Source organism: Salvelinus alpinus, chromosome 25 (genome assembly GCF_045679555.1).
Source record: "Salvelinus alpinus chromosome 25, SLU_Salpinus.1, whole genome shotgun sequence".
Classification (NCBI taxonomy): Eukaryota; Metazoa; Chordata; class Actinopteri; order Salmoniformes; family Salmonidae; genus Salvelinus; species Salvelinus alpinus.
Genome location: NC_092110.1, coordinates 4,165,921 through 4,185,397, shown reverse-complemented (window position 1 = coordinate 4,185,397; position 19,477 = coordinate 4,165,921). Strand labels below are relative to the sequence as shown.

Here is a 19,477-nt window from a genome sequence, read left to right as displayed (position 1 = left end):
CCAAATGTATTACTTGGGTCTCAGGCCGATTGGGGCTACTCTCTGGCAGCTGATTACACAGGCTGCTTTATATAATTAACATTTCTTTGTTTATTTATTTTTCCATATTTTCTCAGTGTTTCTGTGATCAAAAAATACAACATTTAATACAACATTTAAATTAACATTTAATACAACATTTAAATAAAATTATTTAAGAGTCCTGTTTAAGTTGTATTTTGATACTTTGTGCATGGCAATTGATAAGCATTAAAAACTTTGTGGATGGAGCCTCCCAAGTGGGACAGTGGACACTCGGGAGACACTGCATCACAGTGCAAACTGCGTTGCTACAGATGCTAGTTCGATACCCGTGCCGTCCGTGACCGGGAGACCCATGAGGCAATGCACAATTGGTCCAGCGTCGTCCGAGTTAGGGGAGGGTTTGGCCGGCCGGCATGTCCTTGTCCCATCGCGCTGTAGTGACTCTTGTGGCGGGCCAGGCACATGCATGCTGACACAGTCACCAGGTGTATGGTGTTTCCTCTGACATCATTTATTGGGGGGTGGATGGGATCATTTGTATGCATAAAATGTATAATAGTAATATTTTTAATTACTAAATCGGGTAATTTTGTATAAATGTATTTAAATTTGTATCGTGCCGCTTATGGGGGGATTCTGGTAAGATGCCGGCAAAGTCGGCTGAATTCCGGTAGACGGAAATGGCCCGATGTACTTGGGCTGATTCTGGGCAGTCATTCATTTTGATTCCGGGCCGAGTCCGACACCCGATTCTGGACCGATTCAATCAGTTCCGGCCCCCCGGAAGAGTGCCGCTTCTGGGCTGATTCCTCATTGCTAGTGTAACAGTATTGCTTCCGTCCCTCTCCTCGCCCCTACCTGGGCTCGAACCAGGGACCCTCTGTACACATCAACAACTGACACCCACAAAGCATCGTTACCTATCGCTCCACAAAAGCCTACTAGCGCACACCCCGCTAACTAGCTAGCCATTTCACACTGGTTACACTAGCTGGGATGTTAGCTATTCCTTCCCCTAATCCTAACTTTAAGCTTGTTAGCTAACCCTTCCCCTAACCTTAACCCTAAACCTTTTAGCAAACCTTTCCCCTAACCCTAACCTTAAAGCCCTTTAACCTAACTCCTAAACTTAAACGTAACCCTAACCTTAACCCCTAGCCTATATATGTAAGTAACTATTAGTTTCTCGGATTTACGTACAGAATAATACGAAATGTGCTGAGACCAGGTTGCAGCCACACCACCCGTTTTCAAATCCTTTCGCCCTCTGACATACCGTAATGGTAAATAATGGTGTAACAGCCTACAATTTTCTTGACATTTTGTTTTCATTATTGTGATAGGCTCACTATTTATTTTGCAGGGACGCCGTACCGTACCGCCTTACTTTCACCCCTGGGGTTAGTGAGGTTTACGGTAGGGACGTCCCAAATATCCCAGATAGCACTGATGAAGTAGTGGGGGCGGGCCGTTACTAACCAGTGCACCGCGCAGGAACTCTGGCAACAGCTACAGCGGAGGATTGGAGTATAGGAATACTGCCAGCGAAATAACAACAGAGAAAGATAGCTCTCCGAATACAGTGAGTAATGCATTTTTTACCCAAACACTGCATTTGCCTTAGCAAATTAGACATTTTATGCGTGCCTTTTGCATTTTTATGGCATAATATGGTGCCTCTTATCCATTCAGTGAGGATATTTCTTTTACAGTGACAGTTCTCTATTCGGAGAGGCCTGCAGAGGGGGCCCGGCTCCTTGGATAGCAACTGTAACATTGCAGGGTTTTGTTTCTTTACACCTAATACAAATAGGGCAAATGTATTGTTCTCTGAGCATGCTATACACTATCAATTTACTGCGTATAAATACCGAATAAATTAATATATTTTGTGAACCTTATATAGAGTGAGATTGCGCACGGTTCTGTAAAGGCCTAGAATAGAATAGGGTTTAGAGACGAGAATAAAATTGACTCCTCCCACGGTAGTGTCTGTGGTGTTTATGGTTGCTTGTAATTGAGCTTTTATTACAGTAGAATAGCCATGATTGTATTATAAACCCAGGTGTTAATAACCCTTTACATACAGCCCTCTATAAAACAGTTAACGGTAGGTGGAGTAGGTCTACTGTCCGTAATAGGCTACAATTAGCCTACCTAATTGTGCGGCCACCTGGGATTTTGACAGATAGGCAGGCTAGTGCTATTCAATGCACGCTCCTCGGTGGTGCAAGTATTGTATATCGCTATGCAATCATTTATAATGTTTCTGAGAGCAAGGGCAGGAATGGGAAAAGAGCTAGGCCTTTCTCCTCTGTCGGCACAGACTGATCATTCATTAATATGAATACATTATACTCCCATAATTTAAACGTCATAAAAATATGTACAGTGTAGTCTAACCTTTCTACATGCAACTCGTTACGTTGGCTAATACCTTTTCTTTTTTCATTTCCAAAAAGGTGATGATACTAGTCTATGTTATTTATTTTTATCAGGTCATACATATGTCAAATACATGGCCAATTCCTCTGCACGTATCCACGTATCCACAGATCCTGGGTCAGGTGATAGCCGCGGGGGAAAAAAATCTGATTGGTTATTATCAGTGTCATCAGTGCTAGGGATTTCTCCGTAGTAATAAGAGCGATTGTTGTTTATGCATTTAAGATGTTGCTAGAAACGTATCCTAGTAAATACATTTGTATTCCTAAAACAGCAGAAAGGCAGACACCAACGAAACTGACTACGAGATGCGTCCTGTCTGTCTGTGCTGCTAGGAAATCAAGCACTAGGAAATTCTGTCTCAACTGAGAGGATTATTGTGACAACAGAAGATTAAATGTTAAAAATAAATCACTCCTGCAACATCAAACTAGCCCAGAAGGTGTAGTGTTCACTTCAACATGAGGCATACATTAGTTTCTATTTACATTCCTGTTTTGTAGTGAAACAAATAAATACCTGTAGTGTATCTGTGCTTCTACACCTGCATTGCCTGCTGTTTGGAGTTTTAGGCTGGGTTTCTGTACAGCACTTCGAGATATTAGCTGATGTACGAAGGGCTATATAAAATAAACTTGATTTGATTTGATTTGTGTAGACCATGTCAGAGGAAGTTTTGGAACAAAGCCCTCGTTGCTGATGTTTTGTGACCCTGTGAGGAACCCTCATGTTCTCTTCTCTAACAAAGTATGAATTCCTTGAATTTTTTTACAATAGATCCTTGAATTCCTTCTATTTTTAACCACAAAAGTCCTTTTATGTTTTGCAGCACTGCTATGGTATGCTATGGAGTTTTATTGAATGCAGCCCAGTTTAACATCTTTGCAATGTTTTTTGTTTGGCAGTGAATGTCAAATTGTAATGTCTTTTTCGTCTTCACGTATAAAGTGTGGCAGTGAATGTCTAATTCTTGTAATGTATTTTCTTTCTTTAGGTATAGAAGATGGCAGTGAATGTGCACGCCACGTCTGTGTCCTGTGACACCCTGAGCAGACATGATATGCTGGCCTGGCTCAACGATTCCCTACACCTCACCTACACCAAGATAGAACAGCTCTGCTCGGGTAGGTCTCCATTCCTGACTTGTGATTGCGCTGTGCCTCTAAAGTTCTCTATTTTCGGGTTCCTTATCTCCACCTAGAGAACATACGAGTTGTTCTATCATCTCCAAAATAATGTAAATGAATGGGTCCTTTCCCTATCCCTTTGGGAAAATCTGGTTGAAATGACATCATTACACTGGTTATAATTTGGTTATAATCATGGCATCCTTTCAACCAGTTTATCCTGCTGGGATGGACCTCAAGTCCTCACCAAACCCATTCAAGTAATGAGTGGAGATGAGATTTGAATTGTGTTGTCTTATTACCAGTATGCACTTTTTCTCCTTCTGTTTACCTTCTAGGTGCAGCGTACTGTCAGTTCATGGACATGCTGTTCCCAGGCTGTGTCCTGCTAAAGAAGGTTAAGTTCCAGGCCAAGTTGGAACATGAGTTCATACACAACTTCAAAGTTCTCCAGGCTGCCTTCAAGAGGATGGGAGTCGACAAAGTCAGACTATTATCTATTTGTCATCATCTATAAAACATTACAAATCAGAGCGTATTCACACCCCTTGACTTTTTCCAAATTTTGTTGTGTTACAGCCTGAATTTAAAATGGATGACATTTTGATTTTGTGTCACTGGCCTACACACAATACCCCATAATGTCAAAGTGGAATTATGTTTTTAGAATTTTTACAAATGAAATGTCTTGAGTGAATAGGTCTTCAACCCCTTTGTTATGGCAAACCTAAATAAGTTCAGGAGTACAAATTTGCTTAACAAATCACATAATAAGTTGCATGGACTTACTCTGTCTGCAATAATAGTGTTTAACATGATTTCCGAGTGACTACCTCATCTCTGTACTCCACACATTCAATTACCTGTAAAGTCTCTCAGTCAAGCTGTGAATTTCAAACAAATTAAACCATAAAGTCCTGGGAGGTTTTCCAATGCCTCGCAAAGACGGGCACATATCAGTAGATGGGTAAAAATAAAAAATATCCCTTTGAGCATGGTGAAGATATTAATTACCCTTTGGAAGGTGTATCTATACACCCAGTCACTACAAAGATAAAGGCGTCCTTCCTAACTTAGTTGCCGGAGAGGAAGAAAACTGCTCAGGCGTTTCACCATGAGGCCAATGGTGACTTTAAAACAGAGTTTAAAGGCTGTGATAGGAGAAAACTCAGGATGGATCAATAACATTGCAGTTACTTCACAATAAAATAAGGAAGCCTTTACAGAATACAAATATTCCAAAACATGCATCCTGTTTGCAATAAGGTACTAAAGTGAAACTGCAAAAAAAATGTGGCAAAGAAATTAACTTTTTATTCTGAATACAAAGCGTTATGTTTGGGGCATATCCAACACAACACATCACTGAGTTCCACTCTCGTATTTCCAAGCATGGTGGTGGCTGCATCATGTTATGGGTATGCTTGTCATCGGCAAGGACTAGAAAGGGTTTTTTAGGATAAAAAGAAACAGAATAGAACTTATCACAGGCAAAATCCTAGAGGAAAACTTGTCTCAGTCTGCTTTCCAACAGACACTGGGAGACAAATGCACCTTTCAGCAGGACAATAACCATAAACACAAGGCCAAATTTACACTGGAGGTGCATACCAAGACGACATTGAATGTTCCTGAGTGGCCCAAAATCTATAACAAGACTTGAAAATGGCTGTCTAGCAATGATCAACAACCAACTTGACAGAGCTTGAAGAGTTTAAAAAAGAACAATGTGCAAATACTGTGCAATCCAGGTATGCAAAGCTCTTAAAGACTTACCCAGAAAGACTCACACCTGTAATCACTGCCAAAGGTGATTCTAACATATATTGACTCAGGGGTGTGAATGTTTGTCATTTAGATATTTCTGTGTTTGATTTTCAATAAATGTGCTAACATTTCTAAAAACATGTGTTTCACTTTGTCATTATGGGGTATTGTGTGTAGATGGGTGAAAAATAGGTCTATTTAGGGCTCTAGTCAATCTGTAAAGCTGAAGTGTTACAGATTCCACAATAGAACTGTGAAGGTAATTTCCGATTTAGCTGACATATGCAGCAGTTACCGTGAATACAGTCTCCGCTAAAGTGGGAACATTGCCTTTAAATTTCAGTTACGCTGTAAAGCTGAACATCCGCAATGCAGATTCAATAGAGCCCTTAATCCATTTTGAAGTCAGGCTGTAACACAACAAGATGTGGAATAAGTCAAGGGGGTATGAATACTTTATGAAGGCACGTATCATCATAACAAAAATAATTAGTGTCTGGAACAGTGGTTTATCGTACCCATTTTCCCCTTGCTTCATTCCTTTGTGACTTCAGCCAGCCTCTAGATTTCCATCTCTCAAAAAGCTTTCAAATGTTTATTCTCATTCCTACAGATAATTCCTGTCGAGAAGCTCGTAAAAGGAAAGTTCCAGGACAACTTTGAGTTCGTGCAGTGGTTCAAGAAGTTCTTCGACGCCAACTACGACGGGAAGGAGTACGACCCTCTACAAGCCAGACAGGGGCAAGACATGGCTCCCGCCCCCAATCCAGGTGATCACTTTTCCCACAGACCAAAGAGAACTCATGGTCCTCCAGGTAACCCCAAAAGAATGGTTATATCTCTTCTGAATGGGATTGGCTCGCTGATTGAGCTTTGGATGGCTCAAAACACGCACAGCGCTCTGCAAGCAACTGGTCTGTTTGTGCATGTTCCACTGGATGATATCTCTGTGATGGTCATTTCACAGGCTAGCGTTTTAGAAACAGTCGAGGAAAGGTAGCGCTGGGAGTCAGTGTCGGTATTCTTGTGATCTTCACAGTACCCTTTTGAACACAAATACATTATTTTACAATTTATAAATAAAATTGTTCCAGTTATTCTATATTGAGTGAATTGATCATTGTGGCACCCTTTTGGGACCCTTTGTACTAACAGAGATGTTTTAAGGCTTGATCTTAGACATGCAATGTGTAAAAACAGCTTTTTTGTGCATTGTCTTTTGGTATTAAGGGTGAAAATAAATCAGCATCGGTTCCTAAAATCAGTAATATAGCTCATGTGTGTTACACCACCTGCACAACATTTTGCTATGCTTACAACATGGGTTCTCGTTGAAACACTGTAGTAGTAGTATCCATGGCTTTGATCGCATGGGGTGACAAACAACGAGCATTTGTTTACTATGTTTACTAGTATTTACTGCTATTTCTACTACTTTTAGTTGACAAATATTTGTTTAATAGTATTTTGTTGACATTTACTGTGAGTATGGCCGGGTTTCAATCCAAGGCGCATTACAGAGCAGTGCACTAGAGAGCCCTCAATGTGCCCTTTAAAGGCATTTTCCCCCGAAGTTTGCGTAGATCACGTTCACTGTAAATTACCTTTAATAAGAGTCTGTTATAGTGCGCTGCTCAATAACGCGCCTTGGATTGAATCCCGGCCTAAATGTTATAACAGTAAACCTGCACTGCGACACGAAGGACTCCATTCAATCACTACCACGGAAGTTCAGCGTTACAGCCTGGTTAAAATTTAAAGGCAATGCTTCTGCGTTAGCGGAGACTGCATTCACGGTAAACTGCATATGCTCCAGATGTCGGCTCAATCGGAAATGACCTTTACGTTTCTATTGCGCAATCTGTAACGCTTCAGCTTTACAAAATGAATAGAGCCCTAACACTAACTGATCATTCCAGGCCCCCAGAGGATGTCGCCCACGGTGCCCAAGATAATGCCCGCGCCCCAGAGGGTGCTGAACACCACCGTACATGTGAGGAAGACCCCGGCTCTGGCGCGGAATGGGGGCAGCGACGCGGAACTCATGGAGCTAAATCAACAGGTAGAGTCCCAGGGAGGGTAAGGAGGCCTTACTCTACATTGGAGAAGTAAACTCTTGGGCCATACTAATGTACTAATGTGGTATTGACAGTATTCAATACGAATTAAGGTGTCCTGTATTAGTTTCAACTCAGTTATCAGGTTTTATTTATTGCAAGTAGAGTCATGCTTAGCCCTAAGACTTGGCTGTAGGCTACATCCATGCTCTGGTCTTTGTAATGTGAAGTGTGAGTGTAAGTTTACACTAGAGTTTGTCTCATTTTTGACTCAGTTGTGACTTATCCAATAAAGAGGAGGATAAAAAGTTACATTTCATGCATATTAGGAAACAAAATGTAAGTTTAGTTCAAGTATAGTAAGCATGTAACTAACATAAGTTTGTAGTACTCAGTGAGTACAACGGTGCATTCGGAAAGTATTCAGACCCCTTGACTTTTTTCACATTTTGTTACGTAACAGCCTTATTCTAAAATGTATTAAATGTTTTTTTCCCCCTCATCAATCTACACACAATACCGTGTAATGATAAAGAAAACTGATTTTTAAAAAAAACTGAAATATCAGATTTACATAAGTTTTCAGACCCTTTACTCAGTACTTTGTTGAAGCACCTTTGGTAGTGATTACAGCCTCAAGTCTTCTTGGATATGAGCCTACAAGCTTGGCACACCTGTATTTGGGGAGTTTCTCCCGTTCTTCTCTGCAGATCCTCTCAAGCTCTGTCAGGTTGGATGGGGAGCATCGCTACACAGTTATTTTCAGGTCTCTCCAGAGATGTTCGATTGGGTTCACCTCCCTGACCAAGGCCCTTCTCCCCCGATTGGTCAGTTTAGCCGGGTGGCCAGCTCTAGGAAGAGACTTAAGTGGTTCCAAACTTCTTCCATTTAAGATTGGAGGCGGCCACTGTGTCCTTGGGGACCTTCAATGCTGCAGAAATGTTTCGGTGCCCTTCCTCAAATCTGTGCCTCGACACAATCCTGTCTCGGAGCTCTACGGACAATTCCTTTGACGTCATGGCTTGGTTTTTGCTCTGACATGCATAAGCTATTTATGTTTATTATTTTAATATATTTGCAAAAAATTCTAAAAACCTGTTTTCGCTTTGTCATTATGGGCTATTGTGTGTAGATTGCTGAGGATTTTTTTTTTTTTAATCCATTTTAGAATAAGGCTGTAACGTAACAGAATGTGGAAAAGGCAAGGGGTCTGAATACTTTCCGAAGGCACTGTACATCGACCTTTTTATTCTCCATGTGTTTGAAACAACCTTTTCTTGTCTGTGTAGTTGATGGAGCTGAAGTTGACAGTGGACGGACTAGAGAAGGAAAGAGATTTCTACTTCAGTAAGCTGAGAGACATTGAGCTGATCTGTCAGGAACACGAGACTGACACCAACCCTCACCTCTCCAGGATCATGGACATTCTCTACGCCACAGAGGTACCTGTCACAACCCAGACATATACAGTATAATTCAATGTGTTCATATACATCATTGGTCACAACACTGAAACTGAATAAAGAATAGGCTTCTTTTTTTAACTAGAGATGCTACAATTTTAATAAGAATTTTACTAATCTACGTGTAGCCCTGAGCTATCCTTATTTGGATCTATCCCTCTCTCATGTATCAAATATAAGGGGTTGTGGGTTATCATCCACATACACTGTAAATCTGATGATATCTGTATTTTGTGTTTCAGGACGGCTTTGCTGCTCCAGACGATGACGAGATTGATGAACAGGCCCACTTGGACCAGGATGAATACTGAGCCTGTTGTACCTTCTGTCCATATCCCCCCTCTCCCTCCTCTAAACCATTATGTCCATCCATATTCACCCTCTCTCTGCCTCTCTCCTTTGTCCCTCTCTCTGTTTCTCTCTCTCTCTCTCCTTTGTCCCTTTTTTTGCACACTATAAATACCTCTATCCTATTCCTGTTCTCTCGCTCTTTTCCTCTCTTCCTCTCTCTTCATATTTATATATGTTTGTCTCCCTCTCTTCCCCCTGGTTATCTACTGTACATACACCTCTACTTCTCAGTGTACTAAGCTACTCCTCCCTCCCCCCTCCCCAATGACACAGTAGAGGCAACAATAACAGAACATATCCTAGTCGTTCCAGCATGGCACATAGTATAACACAGAAAAATGAACAAAACCAATGTGATATTCATGGGGATGTTAGGCCTACACAATTCATTCAGAGTTGTAAATATGATTTTTTTTTTAAGGAATGGTTTTGAAATAAGGTAGTTGTCAGAATGCATTTGTTAGTTTGTTTTTTGGTTTGACTCGTGCTTTTTCGAAACCTCATTTTGGGTTTGTTCCAGAGTATAAAAAGCACCTTGTGCATGTTACTGTATTACAGGTTACCACAAGAGTCACACTTAGACTCTAACAAAATGGTCTATGACAACAAATTATATTTCATTTGTCAATACTTTCTTATTTATTGATTTGATTTAACAAATAGTAGAACAATTGATGCAAAATGTATGAAAATGAAACAATACTGTAATTTGTGCTGATGGCAGTGAAGCAGTTTAAGACGCTTTTTCTTTTAGTTGATGGCATGTAGTAACATCAAGGGAAAACACGTAAAAAAGGAAATTGGTATAGAAATGATCATTTAGGGCATAGGATATGATCAATGCACTTTGACTACTCATTCTTGATTAGCTGTATCTGAGCATGAGAATGTTATAAATTGACAGTGAATGGGCAATATATTTGTTAGCTATTTTATGTGCAGATTTTGTCTTCCGTCAGAAGTGTCTGGTTAAATGCCATGGTATTTATTATGTATAATGAGTTTGAACTTAATTTGGTATTAACAATACCTGAGGTACTATGTAGGCTGACATTATGGCAGTAAAATATATTTTTTAATTTAAATGTAAAAATGTGTTATTTGAAGCTGGAATCCGTAATGGTGAAACTGACACGTCTGTTTACGATATATACAAAAATGCCAAAAAGAAGTTACTTCAAACAACGAACATTTTTTCACGATGCTGGAAGCTCCTCCCTTTCATAATTAAAACAATAACAAACATGCTGGGGCGAACAGTGGTGCCGTTTTCCCATATGCGGATTTCAGCTTTAAAGGAGCATGAAAAAAACGATTTACTTTGATTTGATCATATCACGTTTCTGTTGCTAATTTTGCTATGTTTGTACTTTTGGTTTGCTATAATATATTGCGCAGCTGTAGTCTTAGGAATTGCAGGTTGAGTTTAGGCAACAGTGAAGTCAGAGTTACGTCCCAAATGGCACCCTATTTCGTATATCGTGCACTACTGGTCAAAAGTACTGCACTATATAGGGAATAGGGTGCCATTTTGGACACACGGAGTTAGTTAGGGGATGACCAGTTCAAAATTATGCTGGTCGTCATGAGCATCATAAGGAATATAAGTCATTTCCCCTGTACTACTGCCTTTACAATGCAAACAGCCATCTGCAATAGAATTTGACCTGCATTCTCTCTCGTGCGTTGACTGTATACCATTGTTTGCATAACTCTCATCTCTTTGAGTTTTATTAAGTAAATAAACTATTGTGAAATAAGCTGTTACAATATTATTGTTTATTTCTGTTTAGCTACAAGATTGTGCGCACAGAAAACCTTAGAAGGGCTATGGTGAGGCTCCACTTGGCCACCTATGGCAGTGAATCCCAACCTTTTTTGGTTACTGTACCACCAACTGGTTTTTGCTCTGCCCGGAGTACCCCTGAAGTACCCCCTCATTTGCATTTTACCAGGAAGCCTATGGTCTCATGAGTCTTCTCAAGTATCCCCTGTGGATAGGCTAAGTAGCCCCAGCAGTCTTAGTACCCCTAGTTGAGAACCACGGCGCTATGGGCCCGACTGTCAACGGTAGGGCCCAGAAAAGACAATGCGTTTCCATTCAACGACTGTAGAGGGCACTATTGTTCCACACAATGTGTTGCAGCGGTAAAATGAATTGTATTGTTTTATTTATTTATTTCGTAGATCAGCCAGAAACATCAATGTAGAAAGAACATGGATCTACAATTTCGGATATGAACGTCGAACCACCGTACACACCAATACAGGCAATGCTTGTTACACAAGTATAACACAACAGTAGCGACGTCTTATATTGTACAGGAGCTAATGCACCCATCCGGGGGATTAGCTCAAATGGTAGAGCGCTCGCTTAGCATGCGAGAGGTAGCGGGATCGATGCCCGCATCCTCCAAATGTTTTATGTTTTCGACAGAAGCCAATGTAAACGCGCTTATTATGACTTTATTCTCTTAATGTAAATAACATAACATATCTAAATCAACCTTTAGGACGGAGAGATTGTAAACCTACGAAACGTTTTTATCAATAGGTCCATTCATTTGGTGGTGTGGTGGGTTAGGCCTACAGACAATCAAAATATCAGTAAATAGACTACATATTTAATAGATTTAATAAACTTCTTAATTCAATACAGTATTGTCAATTCAAATAATTATGTTTGAAATAAAATAAAGCTAAGATCCTTGAGAATTGGACATAGATATGCTCCTGGTAGCTAGTGTAATATTCTGTGGCCAGTAAGTTAAAACTATGTGTTACAACTAAACTACAGTATCATGTCAACTCTATAACTTTTGGAAGTAGGCCTAAATACACATCAACACACACAAATTGGCTTCAGAGCATAGGACTAGTGAAGGAAGTCAAGCATTTTTCCAGTAGCCATAAGGGACTGCACAGCATTGTGTTTGCCTATCAAGGCACACCAAATAATACACTCCACTGAAATCATAGTAGGTTATACATAAATATGTCTATGTATAGCAGATTTGGGTTAAAATACTATATCAAATCTATCAAATACTACCTAGAGCACCAGATGGGTGGGGTTCAGAGTTTGACTATTCTATTGGTCCTTGAAGCCAAGCAAGCATAATCAAGATAAAGTATCAGCATTTTGAAATGATTTTAAATAGTATTTGAACCCAGGTCTGATGTGTAGGGCTGAAACCTAACTGCCTATCGATATCGTAGACCTTTACAGACAAGAACACCCTCTCAGACATCAAGTTGAGTCTCAATGAGCTGCATTGTACAATGTTTGCTTATCAAGGTACACCAAAACATGTACTCCACTGAAGACAAAGTAGGCATTGCATTTCAAACATGGTAGGCTATACATACGTCTGTCTATGTGTTCGGGCAAAGGACACAACCCTCTCTCTCAGACACCCATTAGTTTCTTGGCCATGTATCCAGGCATGCTGTAGATGAAGAGGCCCAGGATGAGCACCAGCAGCAGGGCCACTACTAACTTGACCGTGAGCCAGAAGTACTGGTTGCAGATGAGGTTTTTGATGGCTTTGAAAGGCATAAGGAACCATAGGAAGGCTGTGTCTGGACGGCTGGGGGAGAGAAAAAAAAGTTGCTTTGTTACTGCAGTAAAGTTGATGACAGTAGATTAGTTTGTGGTACAGTGGGTTATAACGCATTGTAAGACCTGACATAAGCATGTATGGCACCTTAATGTCTTATGATAATCTAATAAAGATCCTGACTAAATATAAGACATTTTTAGTTGAAATGTTGATACATAATATTGATGCATCATTTCTTACTAAGATATATTTGAAAACACTGAGATTGTATTGGATTCGGATGTGTTGGATTCAAATGTATGGAGTGACAAAGAAAACAGGATCAGTCATTGTTCTTGTCAGTTTATTCACAAACAACAGAGCATACATAATATACTATTTGCTGCACGCTGTTGATCAAAGACATTCAAATACACATTCATGTAAACAGCCGAAGAAAAGCAATTCCATGCAAACGAAGGCTAATACATCATGACTTCAAGCAGGAACAAAATCTGAATTGCGAACCAAACATTTGACCTTGTACATTGACGTGTTACGCAACACCGCAATATTTAAATGTTTTCTACTTTATGTCGTTGAACTGGTCCTTGAAAGGGATGTGTATATATAATACATCATCAATCTGTTTTCTTATATTTCTACTTGGACGTGGTTTTGTTACTTTTATTTCCGATACATGCTGTGTGTGTACAATTGTCTTGTCACATGGCAAAAACATGTGACTCCATGAGAAGAGATGCTTGTTAGGTGCTTGTTAGTGTAACGATTGTCTTCCTCTTCTGATGAGGAATATGAAGGATCGGACCAAAATGCAGCGTGGTAAGTGTCCATGTTACTTTAATATAACAGTACACGAAAAAATAAAAAAATAACAAAGTGAATGACAACGAAAATCGAAACAGTCCTGAATGGTGTAACAAACACAAAACAGGAAACAACTACCCACAAACACAGGTGGGAACAGGCTACCTAAGTATGGTTCTCAATCAGAGACAACGATTGACAGCTGCCTCTGATTGGGAACCATACCAGGCCAAACACAGAAATACAAAACATAGAAACAAAACATAGAATGCCCACCCCAACTCACGCCCTGACCAAACCAAAATAGAGACATAAAAAAGGAGGGCGTCGCTGGAGGCTCCGGACTAGAGGGCGTCGCTGGAGGCTTCGTGCCATGGATCATCACAGGAGGCTTCGTGCCATGGATCATCACAGGAGGCTTCGTGCCATGGATCATCACAGGAGGCTTCGTGCCATGGATCATCACAGGAGGCTTCGTGCCATGGATCATCACAGGAGGCTTCGTGCCATGGATCATCACAGGAGGCTTCATGCCATGGATCATCACAGGAGGCTTCATGCCATGGATCATCACAGGAGGCTTCGTGCCATGGATCATCACAGGAGGCTTCGTGCCATGGATCATCACAGGAGGCTTCGTGCCATGGATCATCACAGGAGGCTTCGTGCCATGGATCATCACAGGAGGCTTCATGCCATGGATCATCACAGGAGGCTTCGTGCCATGGATCATCACAGGAGGCTTCGTGCCATGGATCATCACAGGAGGCTTCGTGCCATGGATCATCACAGGAGGCTTCGTGCCATGGATCATCACAGGAGGCTTCGTGCCATGGATCATCACAGGAGGCTTCGTGCCATGGATCATCACAGGAGGCTTCATGCCATGGATCATCACAGGAGGCTTCGTGCCATGGATCATCACAGGAGGCTTCGTGCCATGGATCATCACTGGAGGCTTCGTGTCATGGATCATCACTGGAGGCTTCGTGCCATGGATCATCACTGGAGGCTTCGTGCCATGGATCACCACTGGAGGCTTCGTGCCATGGATCATCACTGGAGGCTTCGTGCCATGGATCATCACTGGAGGCTTCGTGCCATGGATCATCACAGGAGGCTTCATGCCATGGATCATCACAGGAGGCTTCGTGCCATGGATCATCACAGGAGGCTTCGTGCCATGGATCATCACTGGAGGCTTCGTGCCATGGATCATCACTGGAGGCTTCGTGCCATGGATCATCACTGGAGGCTTCGTGCCATGGATCACCACTGGAGGCTTCGTGCCATGGATCATCACTGGAGGCTTCGTGCCATGGATCATCACTGGAGGCTTCGTGCCATGGATCATCACTGGAGGCTTCGTGCCATGGATCACCACTGGAGGCTTCGTGCCATGGATCACCACTGGAATGGAGAGACACACAGGAGGCCTGACTCTGGGAGAAGGCACAGGACTCACCAGACTGGGGAGACATGCAGGAGGGTTAGGGCTTAGCACAGGCACAGGACTCACCAGGCTGGGGAGACATGCAGGAGGCCTCTTCCTTGGCCGAGGCACCGGATGCACTGGGCCGTGGAGGCGCACTGATGGTCTCGAGCGCAGAGCTAGCACAACTCGTCCTGGCTGGATCCCCCCTGTAGCCCGGCAAGTGTGGGGAGTTGGAACAGGCCACACTGGGCTGTGCTGGCGAACCGGGGACACCGTGCGTAGGGCTGGTGCAGTATACCCCGGGCCGAGGAGACGCACTGGAGACTAGATGCGCTGAGCCGGCATCATCCCTCCTGGCTCGATGCCCACTCTAGCCCGGCCGATTCGAGGAGCTGCGATGTAGCGCACCGGGCTATGCGTGCGCACTGGGGACATCGTGCGCTTCACCGCATAACACGGTGCCTGCCCAGTCACTCTCTCGCCACGGTAAGCACGGGGAGTTGGCTCAGGTCTCCTACCTGAGTCCGCCAATCTCCCCGTGTGCCCCCCCCCCCCCCGAAAAAAGTGTCGCCTCTCCGCTCTAGCTGCCTCCAGCTCCTCTTTCGGGCGGTGATACTCCCCCGGCTGTGCCCAGGGTCCCTTGCCGTCCAATATTTCCTCCCATGTCCATTTCTCCAGATCGCGCTGTTCCTTGTTACCACGCTGCTTGGTCCGTTTGTGGTGGGTAGTTCTGTAACGATTGTCTTCCTCTTCTGATGAGGAATATGAAGGATCGGACCAAAATGCAGCGTGGTAACCATGTTACTTTAATATAACAGAACACGAAAAAATACAAAAATAACAAAGTGAATGACAACGAAAATCGAAACATGGTGAAACAAACACAAAACAACTACCCACAAACACAGGTGGGAACAGGCTACCTAAGTATGGTTCTCAATCAGAGACAACGATTGACAGCTGCCTCTGATTGGGAACCATACCAGGCTAAACACAAATACAAAACATAGAAACAAAACATAGAATGCCCACCCCAACTCACGCCCTGACCAAACCAAAATAGAGACATAAAAAAGGAACTAAGGTCAGAACGTGACAGTTAGGGAAAACAAGTCGTTGAATATAGCGCTGAGTTGAGAAGTTGTTGAGTAGTCTTTTCTTAAAGGTATAGTTCACCTTGTTTACAGTGGCAAGTTAAACAAAACCAAAGTGTGAATTGCAGTCACACCTTGTCGACTTCTTTCAAGCTAAGGAAACAAATATCTAAATACATGTTAAATCGCTGAACTATCCCTTTTAATAGTTTCCACTTCTCAGACACCCATTACTTTCTTGGCCATGTATCCAGGCATGCTGTAGATGAAGAGTCCCAGGACGAGCACCAGCAGCAGGGCCACCAGTAACTTGACCGTGAGCCAGAAGTACTGATTGCAGATTAGGTTTTTGATGGCTTTGAAAGGCATAAGGAACCATAGGAAGGCTGTGTCTGGACGGCTGGGGAGAAAAATAGGGTTGGTTGGTTAGACCACACTAATGCCTTAAGGCCATCACACAGACAAACAGAGGATTAGCAAATATGACTATAAGATATAATGGCAGTTTCCTGTGAACAGAAAAAAATCCATACAAATTATGGAAAAAATAAAGGGTATTTTAGTAACTTACCTTGCAAAGTATGATGATCCCTGGTCAAATCCGGTACTTGATCGAAGCAATTTCATAAAAGACCCTTTCTTTAGTCCATCATTTGTAAGTATTTTAATCAAATGTACTGTTACGTTCGGGTGCGTTCCGACGACGGTGCGTTCCGACCGCATGGTAGATCGTTGTATTAGGGCAACCTCACGATGCAAAATCATCTCCAATGCAACTTCCCCGTTGAAACACATTGAGTTGGCTCCACCGTATTTGTTATCTCAGTGTGTAAGCACCCTAAAGAGCGGTAGTGGTAACGGGTGAATGGTGCTCTTACTTGGGTTTCTCCAGGGGCTCAGGTTCGTTGCGTCCTTCACCCACTGGATTCTTCTCAGCCTCCTCTGCAGTCATCAGCTGCAGCTCTGCTTCCACTTTCCCCTGCAAAGACACAAACACACAAACAACATCACTACTTATAAACACTGGGGATCATACAGTATATAAAGGTTCATACAGTATATAAAGTAGGTCTTTATCTTTTGACTGATCTGTTCGATATTTAACTCAGGGTTTCTTCAGGGTGTAACCCAATTGTCGCGTTTTGTTGAATCAAAGACACCATTTTGACCAGTGTATACTTGAATGTGTTTAATCATGTCCACGTTACATAAGAAAAAGGGAAAGGGAGATACCTAGTCAGTTGTACAACGGAATGCTTTCAACCGAAATGTGTCTTCCACATTGAACCCAACCCCTCTGAGTCATACCGTGAGTTCAAACTCGTCGTTCTCATCTCTGGCCAGGAAGGGCCACCAGCCCTTGATCCTCCTCTGTTTGAAGATGGACACCATGGGAATATCCTGTTCGTTCAGCACCATGTTGATGGAGCACTGCTTGGCTGTCTTCGCTCCACGAGGGAAACGGTTCAGGTCTAGCTCAACGGCGCCTAGGAAAGACATAAATATCATACATATTTACTTGATATGCACGAAGGGTTCTCAGCTGTTGTTGTTGACATGTTGATTTTTGTGTTATGACTGCTACAACAGTGTTTTCCATGTCCCAAAATTTGAAGTTACATTTAAAAAAAAGTAAAATATTACATTGAGGGATATTCAATTCCCTGTAGCCCTTGTCTGAAACGTTATATTCACAGAAAGACCAACATCTACAGCCTAGAAGATCCTTATGGTGAAGGTTTAATGGAGGGAAATCAAATCACTCCACCTAAAAAATCATCTGCAGAGAAGTGATCAGCATCCCAGACTTGTAGGTTGAGACGAGCAGGGATCTTATACTCGGTCTCGTCCCAGGCGAACATGGACTCCTTCTTAGAGATGACGATCTTCTCCTCGGCCTGTAGGTAGTCAAACGGGTAGATGAAGCGCCAGTTGAAGAGACCTTCCCCTGTCAGGGAGTGATAGTGGACGTCGGTGTCCTGCTTGTCCTCCTGCTGGCCCTTCAGCCAGCTGTTGAACGATAGAAGAGGAACGAGAACAAGAAGACATGGTTGAAATATCGAGTGCAAGACACACCCTGAAGTTCGAAAAACATATATTTCAAAGGGAAACATTCTTAACCCTCGCACGAAGATATCACTGGACTTTTCTCCAGTGAAGATGTCGTCATCCTCCAGAATGACCTCGTCTGTGTTCCAGATAATCACCCTAAGTTCAAACCTGCCCGACGACCAGACAAAGTATTAAAAACAATCGATTGAAGTGATATGTCTGTAATGTGATATATCTGATCATCTAACATGGGGAATGTACTTTGCAAATGAACTCACTAAATGTTTTTAAAAGCACATTACATTGTACTAGAACATACTTCTTTGGTTTCCTGGGTGAAATATCAACGGCGGGTCCAGGTGCAGGCATATCCTTGGGGAACATGTCCACCCACATCTCAATCCTCCCCTACACATAGAGAAACACAAAGACAAACTTGGGATGTGATACAATTGAACCACTGTCATGGCACACAATCCTGCAGCCCCTGCAAAGCAGGGCCCGCCCCCCGAAACTGTGCTACGCGAAAACACTAAAATCAACCCTAAATATTAAGGCCTAGAGAACCTTCACATGAAAAAGATGTGAACATTTGTTTATTTTATATATTTATTCTTTCTTTTTTTTGCTTTGAAACTAGCATACAGATTAGTTTATAAAATAACATTATTTGCATCATTTCTGATCCCTTTTTTTTTATTTTTAGACTTTACCACCCCCCTCCCCTGGTTGGAAAATGTAAAAATTCACTGCATATACATATAGCCTCCACCTATTTGTACTAGACTCCAAGTGCATGGTCAAATTAACCAATCCTTCTAATCTTAATTCCACCCCTCAGATGTCAACAGACTAACCCATCGTTCCCAGTATATGACCATTTTACTATTTCCTTTTGCAATACATCCATCTATTTGACTGTGATGTCTCACAAGGGTCTTGGACCTCTCTATTTGTCCCATTTATACCGAGATTGCCTTAAAAATAAATACTTTACCTAAGAGTATAAATCATATTTCCCCATCAGATTGTGAACTTTACTCTACTCTACTTCAGATTTGCTTTACAACCTTCACCAGCTGGATTGTTTGAAAGACACTGAAGCATGCACGCAGGCAGTTAGCAAGCACCTTAACACTTGTCCTACCTGTTCGATCCCAGGCTTGTCAGGATTGAGGAGTGGCCTGGTCTCCACATGCTCTGGAATCAGTTTACAGCCCACCCTGGGGATGTCCTCCCAGTGCTTCAGCACTGTCAGGGCCAGGTGCTCATCCGTCTGCTTCTTCAGACCT

General features: G+C 42.3%; 2 protein-coding genes and 1 non-coding gene across 6 annotated transcripts in view; 2 read left to right on the top strand and 1 right to left on the bottom strand.

Annotated features, from left to right (window-relative positions):
* The first annotated feature begins 1,338 nt into the window (after positions 1-1,338).
* On the top strand, positions 1,339-10,994 carry LOC139553214 (microtubule-associated protein RP/EB family member 3-like). 3 transcript variants are annotated; one of them, XM_071365280.1, is made up of 7 exons: positions 1,379-1,606; positions 3,464-3,593; positions 3,935-4,080; positions 5,977-6,178; positions 7,283-7,425; positions 8,710-8,862; positions 9,126-10,994. In XM_071365280.1, the coding sequence occupies exons 2-7, from the start codon at positions 3,473-3,475 to the stop codon at positions 9,192-9,194; spliced, it is 834 nt and encodes a 277-aa protein (XP_071221381.1). In that variant the 5' UTR covers positions 1,379-1,606; positions 3,464-3,472; the 3' UTR covers positions 9,195-10,994. The 3 variants fall into 3 exon arrangements, with proteins under 3 accessions (XP_071221383.1, XP_071221381.1, XP_071221382.1); XM_071365281.1 differs by having other exon boundaries at positions 1,392-1,606; positions 5,977-6,133; XM_071365282.1 differs by lacking the exon at positions 9,126-10,994 and having other exon boundaries at positions 1,339-1,606; positions 7,283-7,442; positions 8,710-8,845.
* Positions 10,995-11,577: 583 nt separating this feature from the next.
* trnaa-agc (transfer RNA alanine (anticodon AGC)) lies at positions 11,578-11,650 on the top strand. The gene has a single exon. It is a non-coding gene; the product is annotated as a tRNA-Ala (tRNA).
* A 31-nt stretch (positions 11,651-11,681) lies between these two features.
* LOC139553213 (otoferlin-like) overlaps positions 11,682-19,477 on the bottom strand; it is a 42,224-nt gene continuing 34,428 nt past the window's right edge. Inside the window, exons 32-38 of one of the 2 annotated variants that reach the window (XM_071365279.1) lie at positions 19,333-19,475; positions 18,505-18,593; positions 18,255-18,353; positions 17,902-18,143; positions 17,442-17,620; positions 17,012-17,112; positions 11,682-12,824 (exon numbers count right to left, since the gene is read on the bottom strand). In XM_071365279.1, coding sequence (XP_071221380.1) covers positions 12,644-12,824; positions 17,012-17,112; positions 17,442-17,620; positions 17,902-18,143; positions 18,255-18,353; positions 18,505-18,593; positions 19,333-19,475 — 1,034 coding nt within the window. In that variant the 3' untranslated portion in view covers positions 11,682-12,643. Of the gene's footprint in view, positions 12,825-15,687; positions 16,534-17,011; positions 17,113-17,441; positions 17,621-17,901; positions 18,144-18,254; positions 18,354-18,504; positions 18,594-19,332; positions 19,476-19,477 lie in introns of those variants that run through there. The other variant, XM_071365278.1, reaches the window with a different exon arrangement.

Coding starts and splice junctions, on each gene's coding strand:
- LOC139553214 (XM_071365280.1), top strand. CDS start 3,473: ATGGCAGTGAATGTGCACGCCACGTCTGTGTCCTGTGACACCCTGAGC. Junction 3,594..3,934: donor GATAGAACAGCTCTGCTCGG/GTAGGTCTCCAT, acceptor TTTACCTTCTAG/GTGCAGCGTACTGTCAGTTC. Junction 8,863..9,125: donor ACATTCTCTACGCCACAGAG/GTACCTGTCACA, acceptor TTTGTGTTTCAG/GACGGCTTTGCTGCTCCAGA.